Here is a 19,928-nt window from a genome sequence, read left to right as displayed (position 1 = left end):
TTACACATTTTTAAGTTAGTAGTATAATGCCTTGTTTGGGTTAACTTGAGGGTACAAACAGACAAACAAATAAACACAGAAAGAGTATTAATAGTGTATACATTCCTAAATAATGCTGTAACTTTGGCTTCCAAGGGCTCAAGAATTCTTTCCAGTGCTCTGGTGGTGGGACCAAGTCTTCACAGCTGGTGCTTGCATTATAGCTGCTGCCTGTTCACCTCTGACCCTCACAAAGTCCCCTCCCTGAAAGACTGGCCCCCAGATGGGTGAGCAGGAAGCTGACCCTGGGCATTGAATTGGGGTGAACGAACCCTGGGGGGAAAAGCAGAAAGCCTGTTTCACTTTTTGGGAACAGCTCAAAAATAAACTTCCCACTATCTTCTGGAAGCATTTTATCTTGATGAATCCAATGTTCTGGGTCTGTGTGACATGCTGAACTTCACACCATCCGCCCAGGTTGGATTCCCACAGCACAGCAGCTTGTCGAACATTCATTTCCCTCAAGGCAAGGAAAAATGTGTTATTTATTATTTTCAAAGGAAGCCCTACATTTTAACTCCAACCCTGTGAGTTTTGGCCAGGGGGAATCCATGTGGGGAACAGAGAGAGGGGCTCATTTTGTCAAAGCAGATGGGGGGAAGATCTAAGAGAAAATGTAACTGGCTGCAAACATTTTTTGTCTTCAAAATCCAGTCTCCTCGGTGTACATCTGGAGTGTGAGGAATAGCACCCATCTTGACAGCACCCACAATGCTCCATCAGGAATGAACCATCTGGAGTCTTCCAAGTATTGTGGACAAGACTCATCAATTGCAATCCTTTGTTGTCAACAGCAAAGGGCTATTAGAACTGTCTTCAACCCATCTGGAGAACATGAGTGCCTTATCACTGTTTGTTTGTTTGTTTTATTAAATTTATACACTGTTCGAGCCTCTGCAAAGCCACTCTTTATTGTCATTTAATCTTGATTTAAACATAAGAGTAAGAACTTGGCAATGAAAACACAGCAGATCCTGACATTTCACAGGCTTACTGATGTAAAACCAAACCTGCTTGGGAAACACCAGCTGGTAAAACACAATAGTTCTGTTTTTCCCTAATGTAAATAAGAAATTACCATTCCTATCACTGGACAACTGATCATTGCGGAGTAAAATATACAACTTTTAAAGCTGAAGATTTTGTAATCTAAATTTTAGCAATTCATGGAATGAGCACTACCTAAATTACAAATGGATTCGGAACAGACAGCAGCTTTCAAGGTCATATTGCTAGTGTCTAATGCCGTGTTTCTCAAAGTTGGAAACTTTCAGATGTCTGGAATTCAACTCCACACTGGAATTCTGGGAGATGAACTCCACACATATTAAAGTTGCTAGGGGTGAGAAACAAATGGAAGAGGTAAAAGAGTTCCAGAAGAGATTATTTTTGGCTTTATCAATTTTACAAGGGCTTTTGGCTGTGTAAACCACAATCAAATGTGAATAGGTCTCAAAAGCATGGGTGTGCCAGGGTTATTGAAAAAATCAGTATAAAGAAGAAGAAGCCACAATTATAATGGAATAGGGAACAACAAAAGGAGTTCAAAGATGGGAATGAGCAGCTTCATAGTTACTGTAACCTTATTTATTTAATAAACATGCAGAGTATATAATGAGAAATGCTGGATTAGAAGAAACAGGCAACTAAAATGGTTGAGGAAAGCATCAACAAACTCAGTTCTGCTGATGAGGCTACCTGGTGATCTGAAAATGACACGGCAAACCTCTTGTTGAAGCTATTCTGTTCCTCAAAATTTGAAAAAAACCTAAAATTATGTCAGCAAGTGACACTAACTCTATGCAAGTAGTGAGAAGTTGTAGACTGTATCTTAGGCTCAATTCACTGGGAATGTGACTGTAGTTATGTGATTACAACAGATCTAGACAGACTTTTAAAATGCAGGGACATCCCAAACTCCAAAAATATTATTGTGGAACCAATGCCTTTGAGCTGGGATGTCAGAGAAAGTAATTGGGAATACCTTGGACCAATGTTTCTCAGCCTTGACATTAAGATGTGCAGACTTCAGCTCCCAGAATTCTGCAAGTTGGAAGTCCACACGTCTTAACGTTGCCAAGGCTGGACAATTTGTGGAGCTGAAGTCCACAGGTCTTAAAATTGCCAAGGCTGGGAGTTCTGGGAGCTGAAGTCCACACATTTTAAAGTTGCCAACGCTGGGTAAATACTAGGAGTTGAAGTCCACCCCTCTTAACATTGCTGTGGTTGAGAAACACTGCCATGGACAATAAGAAGAACAAATCATTCAGTTGCAGATCAAACCTGTCAACTGCCCAGAAGCACCACAAAGAGAAGTAAAACATAAACACTGAGGTCACCCTGAGCGGAGGGAAAAGTCACTGGAGAAGACCCTGATGCTTGGAAAAATCAGAAGCTGTTAGAAAAGGCAGAAGAAAAAGTGCATGAGCCAAGCAGACACTTCCAAGAACTCAGAGAACCATCTACTGGCAAACCACCCTAAAGAAATCATAGAATAACAGAATTGGGAGGGACCTAAGAGGTCATCAGGTTCATCCTGCTGGATTGAGCCAGTCTTCCCCAACAGTAGGCCCTCCTTTCAGTTCTATGGCAGGGATCTGGGGAGGGCACCAGGTGGAGAAAGCTGGTCTCGATGCACAATTTTTTAAAAATAATATAGGAGGGAAGACGGAGGGATTTTTGTGGATATCTGTTTTTTTATATCTGCCTTCTTGGGGATTACAATACTGGCAGATAATTTTTTTCCTCTTTTTAATTTCCTTTTGCACTAGAGAGCAGCCCTGCACTTCTCCATGGAAATATCTGAGAATCGAGTGCCTTTTGCTCATGAAGCACTGTTCTGCACGTCTGTCTTGTTATCACGCAATAAAGCTCTCCCCCAGAGTTTCAATTCCTCCAGTGTTCCAGTAATTTCATGCCTCTCTTTTTTCTCATCATCTGTCCTAGCAAACAACAAGGCCACCAAATGTATGACTGTTGTTTATCACAGCGATGTTTCATCTGCTATCTTCACACATCTCTTCTAGTTCTTCAACAGTGGAAAAAAATAAACTGAAAACAAAACAAATTACAGCCGGGCTACCTTAAGCGACACATCCTCTTTCTCCCTTTCTCGCTCTCTTTTTCTCCCTCCCTGCTCAGCCTCTCCCCCTCCAAGTGCTGTGCAGTTCCTGTTCTACCCTTTCACACTATAAGATCCAGCTTGAGCTCCCAGCAACACAACAAACAGCAGTTGCAAGGTTTCTGCACAACTGTCCTTTGCCAATATCGGCTGGCTGGCTGGCCAATCTCTGTTCCCTGCAGCCTTTGCCACTAGGTGGGGGATCCTGTTTCCAAGATCCCTTTGCAGGTCCCAGAAGAGATCCAGTTCCCCATTCAGCTGTCAGGTAAGGGAAGTGGGCGCTCCCAGCTCTTTGGCTTTCTCCCAGCACTAACTCGGTCCAGAGGAATACTTCCGTGCTGGGAAACAGGATCCTTTTACTGAAAAGTTCCTGCCAACCGCTCTAAGCTGTGCGACTACTTTCAGCAAAGCTTAGTTGCACCAGATGGTTTGCTACTAGCTAAAGGGCAGTTCCTGGTCCGCCTGGACAGAAGTGGGGTCATTATAAACAGAACGGAGCTCACTTCTGCAGATCTGGCAGACGCTGTGGTCCACCCCAAAGTTAACAGAAGGCTTCATTTGGGTTGCCAATTTTTCACCCTGGCCTTCTAACAGCAACTTCTAACCACAGTGATCTGTGCTGTTTATAGTGAGGGCTGTTCCTTCCTTCCTTAGTATTCAGATCAAAAATTCTCCTCTCCAAGTGCAATCCAAGTGTTGGTTAAAGGCACAAAATTAAGATCACTGTCTTTGTCCTGGTCAATTGGCAACAGCCTCTAATGTTGCCCAGAAAGCAGAAAGGGTTAAGAAATCTCTTGCTGTTTCTGCTGCTTGAATGGGACTGGAGTGGGGATGGAGACAGGAAGGCCCCCTGGGTTTGTGGGCTTGAAGAATGCCGAATTGTGAACCCGTTTGGCCTAATAATCAAGGTGCTGGCCTAGAAGCCAGAAGACTGTAAGTTCTACTCCCATCTTAGGTGTGAAAGCCATCTGGGTGACTTTGGGCCACTCACTCCCTCTCAGCCCAACCCACCTCACAAACCCACCTTAGTCTCCGCTTTGAAGCAGGACCCTCCCAGTGTTTCTCAACCTTGACCATTTTAAGGCATGTGGACCTCAATTCCCAGAATTCCACAGCCAGCAATGCTGGCTGTGGAATTCTGGGAGTTGAAGTCCACATACCTTAAAATGGTCAAGGTTGAGAAACACTGTGTCCACTCACTCTTGACCTGGAAAGTGTAGGCATCTCTTTACCAAGCAGATCTCTCTGACTATATTATCCATTCATTTACAGACATAGTATATTGGTAGTCCTGGACTTGGAACCGTTCATTTTTTAAACATTTCTGGGATTTGTGTAACAACTGGGGCAGTTTGCTTAATGAACACAGCAAAAAAGGTGGTAAAATCAGGCATGACTCACTTACTATCTTACTTAGCCACAGAAGTTCCTGTCCCAACTGTGGTCATCAGCCAACATGACCCTGTCTTGAAGGACCAGAAAGCCTTTTCCCCCATCCTTCCTGAAACACCCTTCCTCAGCTTTCTTCCTAATCTTCCAGGTTCTTCTCAAAGAGCTTTCTCCTTCACCGCCACATTTCCAGGACGCTCCGCCACACCCACCATGGAATTTGCCGAGCTGATCAAGACCACCAAGGTAGACGATGTGGTTCTCTCATGCCCAGGACTTCAGCCCATCCGAGGGACCCTGGCCATCACCAGCCATCATTTACTGTTTTCATCCCAGACAGAAGGGAGTGAGGAACACAAAACAACGGAGTTGTGGCTTCTTATTCGCAGTGTGGATGCTATTGAAAAAAGGTGAATAGCTTTGCCTGGCATTGCTGGGCTTCCCGACAGGGTTCCTCTCCGCCACCCCAACTCCAGTTTGTGGACTTCATCTCCCAGAATTCCCCAGCTACCATGAGGAATTCTGGAGTTGACGTCCATAGATTCTAAATTGCTACGATTGAGAAATACTGGTCCGGGCAATTGTAGCCTAACAGAGCTTAAACTGCACTATCAAACGTCACTGATTCATCTGGAGCAGTTAAAAGAATCTTTGCTTGCTGCTCTGCAGAAGAAACCGAACTAATCTGCCACTGCAGTTTTAAACTCTCTCATTTGCAATCTAGACCACATGGGTGAACTCTTCAGACCCAAATGAAGGAGATTTGCCCACCCCAATATTTTCACACACTCTTGAGGGTTCTTTCAAGGGTTCTATCAAGTTCCTTCACACTCAAGAAGGGTGAGATCGGAAGCAAAGATCTTCCGATCAGGCAAGGAGGCCAAATATCCTGCATTGGCTGGCTTGGGCTGGGGATCGGGTGGTGGGAGTGAAACAATGTGCTTTTCTTACTCTCATTGCTGATGGGTTAGTTTTGTTCTCTGCTGAAGCTCCTTCTTGCACCCTTTTGCTCCTGAGCTCTTCAAAAGGCAGCCAAACCTGGGTTTAAGAGGTGACATTTTTCTGCAACGCTTGGGAAGAAGCATCACCTGCTCAGAATGTTCATTGGGGGGGGGGCTGCAGAAGAGACCAAAAGAAACAAGGCATCTTACACCTTCCTGGGGGCCCTGGGAGAACATGGCCAAGGCAAAATTGGGGTGGTCCACGTCCCCCCGAGTGGCAGAGTGAAGAGCGAGCTGGAAGAGGGAGGGCACTGAAGTTGGCAGCAGGGTCAGTGCCAATTAACCTCTGCATTTCGGGCACGATGCTAACCTTTCTCCTTTCCTTCCTGTGACTCTCAGCATTCAGAATTTAAGCTGGTATCAAAGCTCCTGGACTAACAGCTCCCTGACAGAGAACAGGTTTGCCTTAACCCTTTTCACACCGCAAGGCATGCAAGCAAGCGAGGTGACAGGCTGGTGCGCGTCATCGACTTTCGGCTTCCACAGCTGCACAGCCGGGGAGGGGGAACCCATCTTCCCAGGTCTTGCTTCAGTGTTGCCCAGACAGGTGAAGAATGACCTCTCAGCCATCCTGATGTCCTTTTTCTACCTGCTGGAAAGCGAGGCCAGGTCAGCTTGATGAAGGGAAGTAGGGAGAACTGGCAACAGGCACCATAATCAGAAATCCAGCTTCTTGCCAGATGTAGCCCGGATTTTGCTATTATATGAACTGCCAGCATATTTTTAAGCATGCACGGAGTGCTTATCTTCTTGGCCTTGCACCTCCTTTCCATAGGCCAATGGTGGCGAACCTATGGCACGGGTGCCAGAGGCGGCACTCAGAGCCCTTTCTGTGGGCACATGCACCATCGCCCCAGTCCTGGGCCTTCAGCTGGGTTTTATAAAACCTTTTCGCTTTAGGCCTCCGCCGCCGTGCGCAAAGAAAAATAAAAGGTTCAATCAATCAGTCAATTTCAACTCACGAGAAAAAAAGATCTTGCAAAGTTGGAATTGATGGATTGAACTTTTTAGTCCCACCCAGTCTGCCATTTACCACTGCAGCCACGCCCACCCAATGGGCCACACCCACCCGGCACCCGACAACGCATAAGAGGGTTTTGGGTTGCAGTTTGGGCACTCGGTCTCTAAAAGGTTCGCCATCACTGCCATAGGCAGTTGAGATATTGTCTTCTAAATACATGCTGATTGCCAAACGACCAAATTTTGATCACATGACCATGCGCGTGCTGCAAATCTTATTTTTTCAGTATTGTTGTAAACAGTTGCAAACTGAGGGCTATCTGTAGATTTCAAATAGTAGTGAGATTTAGGATGGATTGAGGAAGGTTTGAGGTGGGGTGAAGGACACTAGGTCTTCCGTTGCCTCACACTTCTCTCCGGCTTAAAAGCTTGGAAAATATGGAAGTCTGAATACCCCTTCCTCCTTGCAGGGATGTCACCCGAGGGGGAGGCTGCTCCATGGAAGATCAGAAGCTCACCAGACATTGTCCCAAGATGGATGCCAGAAATTCTGCATAGTTCTCAACGCCATTGTTGCCTGGCCTTAAGACCTGTACAGTAGTTTGCAAGAACCAAACATGGTGGTTATTCCAGATTTATTTTACCTGGCCGGAAAAGGATGCACAGCAATACAGGTAGTCCTTGACTTAACAACCATTCATTTAAAGACCATTTGAAGTTACAAGGACACTGAAAAAAGTGACTTATAGTCTTGTGGAAAACGAAAGGACTCTTACGAATTCCAGAGGGTTTTAGCAGAGGGATTTATTGTGCAGGTTCAGAAGCAATAGCAACAAGCAATTCTGAACCCCGAGGGCCAGTTCAGACTTCAGTTTTATACCTTCCTTATTTTCCCCTCAGGAACAAAGTAATACACATTGTAATACATTAGGTTCGTTTCTCACAGGTATACAATGGAGAGTTTGCTACATACATTGTATCCAAGTGCAATGCACATTAGGTTAGTCACATACTACTAACACAGCACTATTCCAGTAATTATGCAGACACATCATTATTCCAATGATTGTTCATTATTCCACATTAATAGCAGTTTTCGCACTTACAGCCGTCCCAGCGTCCCCTTGGTCACACAACCCAAATTTAGGTGATTGACAGCTGGCATGTATTTACAAGAGTTGCAGCATCCCGAGTTCATGTGATCTCCATTTGCAACCTTCCCAGCTGTCTCAAAGGTGCTTTTTCAAGAGGCAATTGGACTTTGTTTTTCTTTCTCATCCGAAGCGAAACGTCTTCAAAGAAAAACAAAGAAGTCCAGTTGCCTGCACTTTTGGGACAACCATGACCTGGATGACTGAGATTCTCCCTACACTTCCCAGCTGGCTTCTGACAAGCAGTGGGGAGAAGTCAGGTTCTCTTACAACTGCAGTGGTTTGCTAAACAACCATAGCGAAAAAGTTGTAAAATTGGACGCAGCTCGCTTAACAACCACCTTGCTTAGCAGCAGAACCTCTGGTGCCAATCGTGGTTGTAAGTCTAGGGTAGGGATAGGCAACCTTGGCTCTTTTATGATTCGTGGACTTCAACTCCCAGAATTCCTGAGCCAGCTTGGCTGGCTCAGGAATTCTGGGAGTTGAAGTCCACGAGTCATAAAAGAGCCAAGGTTGCCTACCCCTGGTCTAGGACTACCTGTAGGGAGGCAATAAGAGAACCAGGGAGGGCAAGCGCACTGGCAGTGAAGTGAGTCATGTAACCAGCATCAGTTGCGTCAGTTGTATGATGCACACGGTATTGTGGGAGGCCATCATAGCTTTGCTGCCCTCTGCTTCTCTCTCTTTCTGCGTTAATGAGTTGCTCACTTCCTGCTCATCTGCAAGACCATCTTTCGGATTGTGGCTGGTGGGCTGGGAAGCCAAGGTCTCCATCGTTGGTGCTGCTCCTCCCTTGCCACAAAGATGAGGTTCTTTCTGCTTGCAAACTGCCGGAAGTTGCCTGCGGCCTCCTGCAAGGCAGCTCACACGGTCTGTTTTCTCCCTCTTCCCACAGGCTGGCCAACGCCTCTGGCACCATCACTCTCAAATGCAAAGACCTGAAAATTCTGCAGTTGGAAATTCCTGGAATGGCAGAGTGCCTGAACATTGCCAGCTCCATTGAGGTAAGGTGAGCCTGTCCTCATATTGGCAAAACCCAGCTGCTGCCAGATCATTGGAAGAGGAACAGTCCCTAAACATGTGCCGAGTGCCTGTCCTGATTAATGGAAGGGTGAGGTTTAGGACCAAGGTCACCTGGTTCCCACCTATACTATCCTCAGCCACAAAATCCCCAATCCGATTTTAGCCTGTTCTTGTAGGTTGTGCAAATTCAGGTACTGCTTCATCCAGGATGTATCTTGACATACATTTTCTTTTTCTTTCTTTCTTTTTCTTTCTTTCTTCTTTTTCTTTCTTCTTTCTGTTTTTTCTCTTCTTTCTCGTTTCTTTCTTTTTCTTTTTTTCTCTTACTTTTTCTTTTTCTTTCTTTTTCTTTTTTTCTTTCTTTCTCGTTTCTTTCTTTTTCTTTCTTTCTTTTTCTTCCTTTCTTTTTTCTCTTTCTTTCTTTCTTTCTTTCTTTCTTTCTTTCTTTCTTTCTTTCTTTCTTTCTTTCTACTATACTGTTCTGCAATTGTGGGAAGCAGTCATAACCAGGTATTAAAACTATCCTGTACCCAGCAGCCCCTTCCCCTGGTTAAGCTCATGCCCAAACTCAGCCAAGATGCTTCCAAATGTTGCAGCTTTAAGGATAAAGGAGGAAAAGGAGAAGTGAATGAGGAAGAAGAAGACATTTTCCCAAGGCCTTGTCTCTTGCTGTTCAACCCCCTTCTTTTCAATCATAACAGGGAAGTTCCCCCCTCCCCATGCTCTCCATTTCCTGTTGATTCATTTTGCGCAGGAAAGAAGAGGGAGGGTTAAAAAAGAAGTAAGCAGCCGATGGGTGGCACAGAAGCCTTGTGGTGCTTGGCAGTTTGGCCAACCCAGCCTCAGCTGTTGCGTTGAGTTCTCACCAGGGGCTTAGCTGGGGCTGTTTCCCCCAGTTCCCTATGGGGGATGAAACTGGCTTCAGGCCCACCTGTGCAGGGTGAGCCCCAGAAGCCCCAGTTTCTCACACACAGGTAAAAGGTGCTTGAAGAAGCTGAGATCTGCTTGGTTCAAAGACTTGCAGAGCAGGTGCCGTTGTGACTTTCAATAGTTGCTAAAGGACTGGCTGTAAGTTGCAGACTTCCTGTGTGTCTGGGCTTTAAGGATCAAGAGCAGCAATGCTGGCTGGGCTATTTGGAGAGTTGAAGTCCACACATCTTAAAATGGCTTCAGCTTGGCTAAGCGACACTTCCAGATGGAGAACGTCACGTGTACCTGTTGCTCACCATGCTGGACCAACCATGTTTCCACAGGCCCTTTCTTCTCTGGAATCGGTGATGATGACGTACCCCTTCTTCTACAGACCCCAAAACACAACGCTGGGCACTGGGTGGCTGACGCACATTACCGAGCAGTATTACGAGCAGATTGCAACTGACGTGAGTAGCGAGGCCGATGATCTTCATGAGAAGCAAAGGTGCCTCTCTGAGCATGGGCTACTGGGCTGGCAGAACTGACAGATGGACCAGGGCATTTTGTGGCCTGGTGTCAGGGGCATTGCATGTTATTGATAATAAATATCTATTAAAACTATTTTTTAAAAAAAATTAAAGGACTTAACAAGTTGTTCTACTATCTCTGCTGTATCAGAAGTTGAAAATGAGGCTGTAATTGTAGATATTGCCATTGGGTTACCTTGAATAGATATTTGTCTTTTAGCATAGAATGCAGGCAGACCTCAACTTACAACTGATCACTTACCCAACTGTTTGACGTTCCAATGGATTTACCTGGGGGGGGGGTTACTTATGATCTGGATTTGAAGTCCTGACAGTTGCCCCCCCTCCTTGTGGTGACATGACCATACCTCAGGAACTGAGCAACCGGGCCACAAGTTACGGCCATTTGTAATGTCCCGAAGTCACATGACCACGTTTTACGATGGTTTTGCCGAAAACCAGTATTTACCACACCCATAGTGAACCATTGGTTCATTTAATGACTACAGTATCCTCTTAATGATCACAGATCCACTTAATAAGGAAGGTTATAAAATTGGGTCTGTCACATGACAGACAGACCCACTTTATATCCATCACGAGTTACATGGGGCAGGCTCCATTATGGTCATAACCTGAAGGCTACCTGTATGACAAAACGTCATCCTCATCATCTGTCAGTTGGCCGAAAGTCTACACTGTATCCCTGCTCCCACCCAATTTTTCCAGGTCACCACTTTTTCTCCAATATCAGAGCTGGGTTTTAAAGTCAAGCAATTATTTCCCTCTGTTTTTGCGTGTGGGTGTGTCTGTGTTGTCCATAGGTATCAACAATCCTTTGCACCAACCTGGCTCCTTCACCCTCCATCCCATAACCAAGCCAACAGCTTCCTCCTCAGATTTGGGCCTATTGAAATGCAGTCAGGTCAACAGATGTCATCTGACAGGATAGACATTCAGCAAGAAGACTGTATATTGGAGGCAAACAGCCTCACCATCACCAGAGCTTGACCTGGCTCTTCAAACACCTTCACTCTTCATCCCTTCCAGACAGGGGCCTGGAGGCTGAGTTCCATCAATGCAGACTTTGGCGTCTGTCCCAGTTATCCCCCAGTTGTGATCGTACCGGCGAGACTGGATGATGGAGCCCTTCAGAAGAGCGCCCGGTTCCGTCAGGGGAGGCGATTCCCAGTTCTCAGCTACTATCACAAAAAAAATGGGACGGTGGGTCCACCTCCTTTCTATTCTGTTCATAAACCAGCCCTGTGGTTCAATATTTGCTTTTTCCTTCCCATTTCCCTGTTTTTATTCCGTCCAACTGCCAACCCTCTCTTTTTTCTCTCTTCCCCACAAATTCTGTTTGCATGCTTAAAACTCTCCTGTTCCGGCAGGCCTGGGGCTGATGTCCCCGGGGGTCCGGGATATGATTGGACTCGCGGTATGACTGGATTATTTTATTGTTTTACGACTGTTTTTAATTTTGTACGCCGCCCTGAGTCCTTTGGGATTGGGCGGCATATAAATATTTGTAAATAAATAAAATAAATAAATAAATAAATAAAATAGCTGTTCACCCCCATAGCTGCTCTAGTGCAGAGGTCCCCAACCCCCGGCCCGGGAACTGGCACTTGGCCGCAGCAAGCCAGCAAAAAAGTTAAGCCCCACCCACAGGATGTAGGCAGCATATGAAACCACACATCCTCCGGTCCATAGAAAAACCTCTCTCCACAGAACCGGTCCCTGGTGCCCAAAAAGTTGGGGGGGGGGCACTGCTCTACTGCAGTGTTTCTTAAACTTGGCAGTTTGATGATGTGTGGATTTCAACTCCCAGAATTCTCAAAACCTTCAAGATTTCAAGGCTTAGAAACACTAGCAATAGCCATCTTCTCCAACCTGGAGCATTTGCAATGCTTAGAAACTGCCAACACTCATATCCTCCAAGGAGGGCACGAGGTAGGAGAAGACAGAGATGCCCTCCAATGGCCACCTTCCTCATCTGTGCCAGGAGATGCTGGGAACTGAACCAGCCAGCTTTGGCATACTCTAAACAGGCCCGTGTCACTTCACCAATCTGTACAGAATCGTTTCATAGAAATAGGATAAAAGGGTTGGAAGGAACCTTGAGGGTCTTCTAGTCCAAGCAGGAGACCCTATACCATTCTAGACAAATGGCTGTCCAGTCTCTTCTTGAAAACGTCCCGTGATGGAGCACCCATAATTTCTGGATGGAAGTTGTCCCACTGATTAATAGTTCTCAGTCAGGAAATTTCTCCTTAGTTCTAGGTTGGATTTCTCTTTGATGATCTTCCACCTGTTACTTCTTCTCCTGCCCTCTGATGCCCTTTGGAGAATAGGTCAACCCTCTCTCCTCTGTGACAGCTTTTCAAGTACTGGAAGACTGCTATCGTATCATCCCTAAGCCTTCTCTTTGACAGGCTAGCCCAGGGGTAGGCAACCTTAGCTCTTTTATGACTCGTGGACTTCAACTTCCAGAATTCCTGAGCCAGCTACGCTATGCTGGCTCAGGAATTCTGGGAGTTGAAGTCCACGAGTCATAAAAGAGCCAAGGTTGCCTACCCCTGGGCTAGACATACCTAGCTCCCTTAACCGCTCAAGGTGTGGTTTAACCTCCAGACCCCTTTTCATCTTCACTAGCTCCATCAAAAGGAATTTGAGCATCACCAAATAGACAGCGGGTAAAAACAGAACCAAGCACTACTTAGGAACTGAGAATTCAGAAAGAAATGACTTTACCACTGTCATTAATCAGTACAACAAGAATGTAAAAATGTCTTTCGTTTGCCCCACAAGGGGAACTTTCAGAATTTCGCTTTTTCAGACCAATAGGCAGAAACTTAGCCCCTATTCAAAATTCATAGTTCTCTAACTTTAGTCAGCAATATTGTCATTTTAGGAAATATATCATCATGGAAAGTCAGCTTTAAAAAACCAAAAGCTGTATGAAATGCTCTACAATAGAAAAAAATAAAAGGCTTGCAAAAACTGGGCGTCAAACATAAACAAAAATTCTTATGTTAAGGAAAGCATATCCCAAAATACGTTCCATTTCAGGATGAGCTTTCCAAAAAAAGATTGAGCTTAAGGAGATGTACTTGACCAATGGCCACAAGGTGACATTGGGAGAACCCCAAATTGATCCATGTGCACCCCTCCCAGGAGTCTCCCTCCCTTTTACTCTCCTCCATCCATCTCCATCCTTTGCTCGTGCAGGCGATGCTTCGCAGCAGCCAGCCTCTCGTGGGGCCCAACCGGAAACGCTGCTATGAGGATGAGCAGCTCTTGACCACCATCCTAGAGGGCGGGGATCGTGGCTTCATCCTGGACACCAGGTCGTTGCAGGCCGCAAAGCAGGCCCGGGTGATGGGGGGCGGCCTGGAGCACCGAAGCTGCTACCGTGGCTGGAAGAGGCTGCACCGAGCTCTAGAGAGGTAAGTCCCTCTATCTCAGTGGTTCTCAACCTTTTTAATGCTGCGACCCCCAACCGGTCGTAAGTTGAGGACTACTCAACTGGTGCAGCACCGTTTGCAGACTGGGACTTTTGGCGGGCTCAGCAGGGCAGAGACAGCCTGGACAATTCCTATTGGCTTCACAAAGCACGAAGCTGAAAACACCAGCCTGAAGATGACGAATGGGACTTCGTCGAAACGTCGCCAAGACACTTCCAATTTTACGCGGGAAAAAACCCGAATAACCAAAGACCTACATATTAATTTTTCTATCGAGAAAGACGGGCAGATGTGAAAGTTTAAACCAGCCTCCCCTATTAACTGTAACTCATTTTCTCCAGCCAGAGAGGCCTGGTCCACAGGAGAGGCCCCTGACTATGAGCTGCAGGACTCTCCGACCAAGTCAATCCTCTCTTCTCCTCCTCCTCCCTCCCCACCTCTCAGGGGTCGCTCCCTCCAGGAAAGCTTCATCAAGCTGGTGGAAGCCTGCAATGACCCTTCTCCTCACATGGACCGCTGGCTGAGCAGGCTGGAAGCCTCCAAGTGGTTGTCCCACGTCAAGGAAGCCTTGAATGCTGCCTGCCTGGCAGCCCAGTGCCTGGAAAGGTAGCATTGCATTTGGTCTTTCCCCCGGAAAGGGTCTGGAGACGAGCCCCCAGGAGACGCTGTTGGGACACGTCCCCTCTGCACCCCAACCTTTCGGGATGGGCTAATGCCAGGGAGGAGATCGTGTAACCAGAAACTTTGTGTCTTGCTCCAGAGAGGAGGCTTGTGTCCTGGTGCACGGAGCCGAAGGGAAGGACGCCACCTTGCTGGTGACGGCTCTTGCCCAAGTTATCCTGGATCCAGCCTGCAGGACGTTGGCCGGCTTCCAGGGACTGCTGGAGCGGGAATGGATACAGGTACTAGCAGGAGGCAGTTCAAAGGGGATTGGCACGCTGGCTGGGGAATTCTGGGAAATGAGGTCACACTTCTTAAAATTGCCCTAGCTGGAAAACAAGAAAGTGTACCTTGTTCTTTTTTATCTCAATAGTTCCTAGCAGTGATACAGATAGAATTTCAAAATTGGAAGTGATTATAATTCGTTCTAAGCACAGGCATGGGTTATTTTTGTTATACATTATTCATCAGATTCTAGTCTGATGTGTGCTGCAGCTGCCAAAAAGGCCAACACAGTGCTGGGCTGCATTAACAGAAGGATAGAATCAAGATCACGTGAAGTGTTAATACCACTTTACAAGGCCTTGGTAAGGCCACACTTGGAATCCTGCATCCAGTTTTGGTCACCACGATGTAAAAAAGATGTTGAGACTCTAGAAAGAGTACAGAGAAGAGCAACAAAGATGATTAGAGGACTGGAGGCTAAAGCATATAAGGAAAGGCTGCTGGAATTGGGTATGTCTAGTTTCACGAAGAGAAGGACGAGGGGGGACATGATAGCAGCCTTCCAATATCTCAGGGGCTGCCACAAAGAACTTGTAATTTAGAAACTTCTGCAGCAGCTCGGACTCCGCCTCTCATCCTACACAGAAAAACAGGCTGATATGACACAGGTGTACCTTTGATCACAAGGAGGAACAGTTTAATTCTTACTAATATTTATGGGGTTCTTTGATTGACTTTGTTGAGCTTTGATTCTTGTTGAAAGCATTGTCTCCTGCCCTTCCCTCTCTCTGGACAGGGAAGAAGCAGAAAGCTCCTTTTCGCTTCTAGCTGCCAACCTTTTTGCTTTTCCAGGCAGGACACCCCTTCCAGCTCCGCTGCGCCCACTCTGCCTATGCGCACGCCCGGCTCAAGCAGGAGGCACCTACTTTTCTCCTCTTCCTCGACTGCGTCTGGCAACTGGGGCGCCAGTTCCCCTTCTCGCTGGCGTTCAATGAGCATCTCCTGCTGGCACTCTTTGAGCATTGCTACGCCTCTCCCTATGGCACATTCTTGGGCAACAACGAGAAGGAAAGGTAATGCAAGAGCAGGCCACGGAGGGGCAGAGCAGGGTTGAGGGTGCCAGCAGCCTAGGAGAGCAGGGTACACTAAGATTATTCAAAGACTCCCACCGAGGGCTGGGAATTTTCTGCCTCCAGCCTTGAAAGACCTCAAGGGATGGCCTTGCCCTTCATTTGGCCTCTTCAAATAGCTCGGGGGAAGAAATCTGAAATCTCAGAAATCACAACAGGTACCCTAAGTAACTTCCCACTGCTAGAACTCTCCCTGCACTTTCAAGAAATGAGACACAGAGGATTTTAACACCAGGATGTGATGTCCTCAGGGAGAAAATCAACTGGGGAAGTGGAATGGTTTCGCTTGCAAGGAAACCTCACAGCAGCCATTTTCGCAGTGAAGAGTACACCAAGATTTCAGAGCGTCCCAGCTGGTGATTCTCATCGCTTCTCTCACAGAAATGGCTGAACCAACCATGATAAAACACTCAGGTGGGGGGGGGGGTTTTCCACAGAACCAGGATCCACAGGAGTCTGCAGTGTGTGGTCAAGACGGCAGTCACATCAGTGAGATCAAAGTTCACGTATTTGTGTACATCATACGTGTACTGCAGTTGGAGCTTCCATCAGACCTTTAGAGCCACCCTATTGACTTTTTCCACAAGACGTTGCGGACATCCCTACCCAAGCTCCTTGCTTGTTGCTCCAGTCCCAGACATAGCATTAAATAAGAACAAATCCAGTTTAGCCAGTCTTCCTTGTAGCTTGGAGCTCTGTTCATAAAAAAGCAGTATGTCAAATTCTGGTTTATTGATCTGAGCCAGTTGAGGGAGTCCTCCACTTAGGATGATAATTTGAACCAGAATTTCTCTGGCTAAGCAAGCTGATTGTTAAGCGAGTCACACCCATTTTTTACAATCTTTTCTGCCACAACTGAATCATTGTGGTTATTGAGTGAATCGTGGGGTTGTCAAACGAATCTGATTTCCCCATTTCTGATTTTACTTGTCAGAAGAGGCTGGGAAAGTCACAAATGGCAATCACATGAACCCAGGAAACTGCAAGTATCATAAATACATGCCAGTTGCCAAGTGCCTGGATTTTGATCCACAGGACCAGGGAGAATATGCAAGGGTCATAAAAGCAGGAGGGCTGGTTCTAACTACTTTTATGAGTGCTGTTGTAGCGTTGAAGGGTTGCTAAACAAATGGCTGAAAGTTGACGAGTACCTAGAATTCTTTCATGCACCATGCTCAATAGTAGTAACTGTGAGAGGGACCTCGGAGTCCTAGTAGACAATCACTTAAATATGAGCCAGCAGTGTGCTGCAGCTGCCAAAAAGGCCAACACAGTGCTAGGCTGCATTAACAGAGGGATAGAATCAAGATCACTGAAGTATTAATACCACTCTACAATGCCTTGGTAAGGCCACACTTGGAATACTGCATCCAGTTTTGGTCACCACGATGTAAAAAAGATGCTGAGACACTAGAAAGAGTACAGAGAAGAGCAACAAAGATGATTAGGGGACTGGAGGCTAAAACATATAAGGAACGGTTGCTAGAATTGGGTATGTCTAGTTTAACGAAGAGAGGACAAGGGGGGACATGATAGCAGTATTCCAATATCTCAGGGGCTGCCATAAAGAAGAGGGAATTAAGCTATTTTCCAAGCACCTGAAGGCAGGACAAGAAGCAACGGGTGGAAACTAATCAAAGAGAGAAGCAACCTAGAACTAAGGAGAAACTTCCTGACAGTGAGAACAATTAATCAGTGGAACAGCTTGCCTCCAGAAGCAGTAAATGCTCCAACACTGGAAGTTTTTAAGAAGATACTGGACAGCCATTTGTCCGAAATGGTGTAGGGTTTCCTGCCCGAGCAGGGGGTTGGACTAGATGACCTCCAAGGTCCCTTCCAACTTTACTACTATTACTAATTACTTTTACGTCTCCAACAAGCCCAGTTTGAATCAAATTGTGCCCTCAAGAGGGGAGGGACACCTCAAAGCTACAAGAAAGAAACAGAGTCTAAAAATGTTAGATTGCGCTTGCTTCTGTCAAGTCTTCCCCAAACATCCCATTGCAATTTTTGTGGAGCATCTGTTCCCTGTTATCAGATTAATGTTGTATTCCTTCCCAAATATGGCGGGCTCCTGGTTGGATGTGGTGATCAGAAAGCTGGCTAGGGACTTCTGGGAACTGAAGTGCACACATCTTCAAGTTGCCCAGGCTGAGAAACAGCGCTCCAGACCCACCCAAGGAGGGACTAAAATACTACTGACTTCCCTGCAGGAGGTTGTGTGATGTGAGGGGGAAGACCCACTGCCTCTGGCCCTGGATAAACCGTGTGGAGAAGTACCTGAATCCCCTTTACCTGTACAACCCCCTGGTCATCTGGCCCTCCGTGGAGCCACAGAGCGTGGTGCTCTGGCAAGGTAAATGCCTTTTATCATGTAAAGTACAAACTCACATTTTCGAACAAAGTGCTCACGTGCCAGCAACTGTAATTTGGTTGAAATTAAGCCTTCCAGATTTCAGAGTTTCATAGGCCAACCTTGGTGATAAGTCTGGAAGTTGAGTCACGGCAACAGGACTTATTTTCTTGTTGGTTTGAAATATTTCGCTGTCCATCCAAACAGCTTCCTCAGTCAGAGCATTGTTGGCACTTAAGCAGCGAAACATCTCAAACCAACAAGAAAATAAGTCTTACCTTTACCCGGATGACTAAGAATCTTCGTTATGCTTTGCTTGGGTTGATACAATTCAATGATATAGCAATCACTTAGGAGGGCTGGAAGAGATCTGCACATACACACTGCAGAGTTTTGTACAGGGATCCCTGTGTTCGTAGGGATCAGAACATTTGTTATTAAGCAAGACATCGTGTGATCACAATTTGTGGCCTTCCCTGCTGGCTCCCCCACTAACTCTGCTAGTCAGAAGCTGTCTGGGAAGGTCACAGGTGGTGATTACATGATCCCAGAACACTGCCGCTATCGTAAATATATGCCAGTTGCCAAGCACCCAAATCACGATTATGCGATTGCAGGAATACAAAACCAAATTGTGCTTATGTGACTGCAGTGTCACAATATTCCTCAGTGCAAAAACCAGTCGTAACTTTTTCCAACACCTTCATAACTTCAAATGTCACTAAATGAATGGGTATAAGTCAAGGACTACCTGTAATACAGCCTTACTAGAACCTAACTGTTTCAAAAATTTCCGCTGTCTGAATATCGGCAAATTTCCAAATCACATCTGATGAATAGAAACGAAAACCTCGCCCACCTATCCGCTTTGCTGCTCATTTCCTTTATGTGTTTTTAAGATATAGATGTAAGAAACAAACCCAAACAATTTTTCTGAATCCTGGATCTTCAGAGGAGTCCTATTTAAAGTTCTCTAGATCCAGATTTGAGAGTGAGAATTTCAATCTACTGCTAAATATATTTGCAAACTTGCAGATTGGAAGGATATCTAAATACTCTGAGCACCTTAAATGTAAAAACAGGATGTATCTGTTCCATTAGCAGCCCCGGTTTTTCTGGGGTTATTATGAAAGACGTAGCTGTCCCCCCAGATGTTGGGGTTGGAAGCTAAGTGAGTCTATTGGCTAATGTTCTTTATAAAGAGTTGCTGCAAAGATATAAAAGATGACTGTTTGTCCTCGTGAAGGAGACGGATAACTGGCCATTATTCTCCATGCAGGTTTATTTCTCCACTGGGTCCGTTCGTCCCACCATCTTGATGAAGCTTGGGCAGAAATTCAGCAAATAGCAACAAATAGCCAAACCTACTCACAACAGTTGCACAGAGCAATGTGAAAGTAGACTGCAACACCCCTTTTTAGATGAAGGAATCAAAGAATTAGCTGATAAATGTCACCCCAAAAGAGGAGAGCTGAAAACAGAGTGAGGGTGCTGACACAGAGCCACCAAGGAGAGAAATGAGCTCTTCATCTGTGGCACAGAGAACTCTGTGAACATGTGGATGTATTTCCCAGACCTATTTTTTTAACTTTACAAATAAAATACAGCTCTTTAAATCCACGTTTTAGATCAAAGAAATCCAGAACACAAGATCAATCTTCCTGGTAACGAGTCATCTGAATGCTCATATGTAGCCACCCCAACTTGGAGCCAATAGCTACATTTAGACAATAAAGGTGACATGGCTAAACTTTTAAAATATTAATATTAATCAAACCTAAACCAGTGCTGGATGGGGAATTCTGGGCGTTGAAGTCTACACAATCTAAAGTTGCTAAGGTTGAAAAATGCTGCTCTACTCCAATAAACTGATCCAATAACCTCACAATAGATAGTAAAACCTGGAGTATGTCTAACCTGGGCTTTACTTAACAGAACTGTCAATATGAAAACCCCTAATGATATAACAC

General features: G+C 45.8%; 1 protein-coding gene across 7 annotated transcripts; it reads left to right on the top strand.

Annotated features, from left to right (window-relative positions):
- Positions 1–3,206: 3,206 nt before the first annotated feature.
- Positions 3,207–19,717, top strand: LOC120301740 (myotubularin-related protein 9-like). 7 transcript variants are annotated; one of them, XM_039329311.1, is made up of 12 exons: positions 3,207–3,425; positions 4,743–4,959; positions 5,890–5,949; positions 8,557–8,665; positions 9,938–10,063; positions 11,174–11,347; positions 13,355–13,572; positions 14,035–14,196; positions 14,351–14,492; positions 15,328–15,548; positions 17,819–17,961; positions 19,238–19,717. In XM_039329311.1, the coding sequence occupies exons 2-12, from the start codon at positions 4,763–4,765 to the stop codon at positions 19,351–19,353; spliced, it is 1,668 nt and encodes a 555-aa protein (XP_039185245.1). In that variant the 5' UTR covers positions 3,207–3,425; positions 4,743–4,762; the 3' UTR covers positions 19,354–19,717. The 7 variants fall into 7 exon arrangements, with proteins under 7 accessions (XP_039185245.1, XP_039185239.1, XP_039185251.1 ...); XM_039329305.1 differs by having other exon boundaries at positions 4,701–4,959; XM_039329317.1 differs by lacking the exon at positions 5,890–5,949 and having other exon boundaries at positions 4,701–4,959.
- The last annotated feature ends 211 nt before the right edge of the window (positions 19,718–19,928 follow it).

The sequence above is a fragment of the Crotalus tigris genome, unplaced genomic scaffold (assembly GCF_016545835.1).
Source record: "Crotalus tigris isolate CLP2741 ecotype Arizona unplaced genomic scaffold, ASM1654583v1 scf7180000017614.5298720, whole genome shotgun sequence".
NCBI lineage: Eukaryota > Metazoa > Chordata > Lepidosauria > Squamata > Viperidae > Crotalus > Crotalus tigris.
The sequence above is the reverse complement of the archived record's forward strand: the minus strand, read 5'-3'. Positions and strand labels throughout refer to the sequence as shown.